The sequence below is a fragment of the Rhea americana genome, unplaced genomic scaffold (assembly GCF_003343005.1).
Source record: "Rhea americana isolate MKP2758 unplaced genomic scaffold, rheAme1 scaffold_1402, whole genome shotgun sequence".
In the NCBI taxonomy this organism is placed as follows: domain Eukaryota; kingdom Metazoa; phylum Chordata; class Aves; order Rheiformes; family Rheidae; genus Rhea; species Rhea americana.
Genome location: NW_028185487.1, coordinates 1 through 2,391, shown reverse-complemented (window position 1 = coordinate 2,391; position 2,391 = coordinate 1). Strand labels below are relative to the sequence as shown.

General features: G+C 65.5%; 1 protein-coding gene across 1 annotated transcript; it reads left to right on the top strand.

The window, feature by feature from the left end:
- Window positions 1–615: 615 nt before the first annotated feature.
- Window positions 616–2,385, top strand: LOC146599335 (anaphase-promoting complex subunit 15-like; the record flags this gene model as incomplete). The annotated part of the gene is made up of 3 exons (XM_085298750.1): window positions 616–798; window positions 1,306–1,443; window positions 2,027–2,385. Coding segments are annotated over 3 exons (369 nt in total), but the record flags the coding sequence as incomplete, so codon positions are not given.
- Between the last annotated feature and the right edge of the window lie 6 nt (window positions 2,386–2,391).

The window sequence follows — 2,391 nt, the reverse complement described above, 5'->3', positions numbered from 1 at the left end:
ATATCTAATTTTCATCATCTGCGGGTGCTCTGTACTGTGAATGTGATTCAGGTGCTGCAGCCTTACCCCAGCTTGTGAATCTAACAGAAAAAAAAAAATTGTTTAATTAAATACCTGAATCTCAATAATGATTAAATATCCTAAATTGTTTAATTACTGGTTTAACACACACACACACACACACAAAAAGAGCAGGCACCTGGGAAAAATATTTAAGTCCCTCTGGGTTGGAGGTGCCAGGCTGCTGCAATTGAGCTGTAATTCTCCGCTGTAGCCGCGGCAGGAGAGCTGAAGGAAGGTGGCTGGGGCTCGCCCCGCCGGAGGCCGCGTCCGTATCCTCCGCGGGGTGTCCCTGAGCGACCTCGCTCTCCGCGAGTTTATCTGATCGCTCCCTGGCCCCGCTCAKCKGCGTGGCCTCGGGGGCTCCCGCGCSACGGCGCTTTGCTCTGCCTCGGTTCGAAGCCGAGGCCAGGCGGGGCGCAGCTCCTCCTGCAAGCTTCTGCAGCAGCCGCGAGCCAGGAACGGCTGTGCCGCAGCCGTGCCCCGAGCGACCTTTGCACCGGCAGCCAGTCCGCGACCGAAGTTCCTAGGATCCAGCTTGAGCAAGCTGTTTAGGAAGCGGCCGGGTGCTCGGCTGCCTCCTCCCGCTCGCCTGGGTCGTCCCGTAACTCAAGGGAGGCGAGCAGGCGCTTTCCGAGCAGGCGGCCGCGCGCTGAGCTGCCTCTCCCTGCTCCCCAGCTCCAGAGCATTGCGGAGAAGGACAACAACTTGGTGCCGATAGGAAAGCCTGCRTCTGAGGTGGGTCCGCGGCGCTGGGAGGGGAGGCAGGGCCTGGCGGGCGTGCGGGCGGGACGGGGTCTCCGTTGCGCCTTCCCCGACCCCCAAAGCTTCCGTGTGCGGGCCGGGAGCGGTGCCGAGAGCTGCCGTGGGAGGGCAGGCGGGTGATCTGGCTTYGGGTGCGCGGAGCAGCTCTGGGGCTCGTCCCAGGGGTGTACGGCCAAGGACTCTGCTGCCAGCCGGGGGTGCCTGGTCCCCCCCGAAAGGAGGCAGGGAGGGCTCTGGGGACCCCTCGTTCCACGCAGGGAAGGCAGCGCCGGGCGCGTGTCAGCCCCTCTGACGCCCAGGAGGGGCTGGGCAAGGTGGGGTTGAAGCCACCTGTGGTTGTGGGGCTCGGCCGGGGCCGATGCCGGCGGCGCTGGGACTTGCGAAGTGATGCGGAGGCAGGACGGGCTGGGGGGGCCGGGGCCGGGTGCCGGAGCAGCGCTGCGGGGCGCTGACGGCCGCCGCCTCCCGCGTCGTCTGCAGCATTACGACGAGGAGGAGGAGGAGGACGACGAGGATGATGAAGACAGCGAAGAGGACTCCGAGGACGACGAGGACATGCAGGATATGGACGAGATGAACGATTATAACGAGTCCCCTGACGATGGGGAGATCAACGAGGTAAACGGAGAGCCTGGGCGGGCTGGCCCGAGTCCCCAGCCCACCGACACCAGAAGGGGGTCGGCGCGGAGCCTCGGCTCCCGTGGGGTCGGTGCTCCCCGGTCTCCGTCTCCCGACGTAGTCCCCGACGCCAGGCTTGTCTCTGGAGGAGCAGCCTGCCCGGCCCGTGCSCTGCACCTCTTGGGGCTCCCTGCTTAGGGGTGTTTCACCCAGCCCCTTCTGGCCTCCTCGTCTGTGACCACAGACACCTCCAGTCCTGCCACACGTGCGCTGCCACCGGGAGCCTGGTGGTCCCTGCCGCAGGGTGGCACTTCTGGCAGGGCCCACCTGCAGACGCGGTCTCGGAGGCATCGCGAAAGCCGATTTAGGCGTCCCTGTGGTCACAGCCAGAGGCSCCCGAGATGACGCTCGCCCAAGAGCGTACCGCAGCCGAGCGGGGGAGCTGGGACGCGGACCCCTGGGCTCAGCCTCTGCTGTGTTCTTGGCCAGGTCCCGCTGCCTTCGGGAGCAGGCGGAGGGTCGCSTGTTGGGAGCAGACTGGCCAGGGCTCAGGGGCTGTCTCCAATGTTTCCTCTTTTCCCAGGTGGACATGGAAGGGGCAGAGCAGGATCAAGACCAGTGGATGATCTGATCCTGCTGCATCCTGACCGGGCCAGAGCCCGAGAAGTCGGAGGAGGCCGGGAGGGATGTCCTGGCCGACCTGCCGATTCTGGGGCAGGCTCCGGTGCCCTGCGGGACCCTGGCGGGGGGGAGGTTACCGAAGCTTCCCTCCTGCTGCTGTGTCTCGTTGCCTTTCTGAGGACTGCATGGAATGARCAGGCTCGGCATGAAGCTGCCCGCAGGGGCTGGAGCGATGCTTCAGCTCCTGCTGCAGGCGCCGAGACAGCGCCGGCCAGTGCACAGCTCTGCCCRGGGCAGCTGAGCGGCAGAGGGGTCACGTGAGTGTTG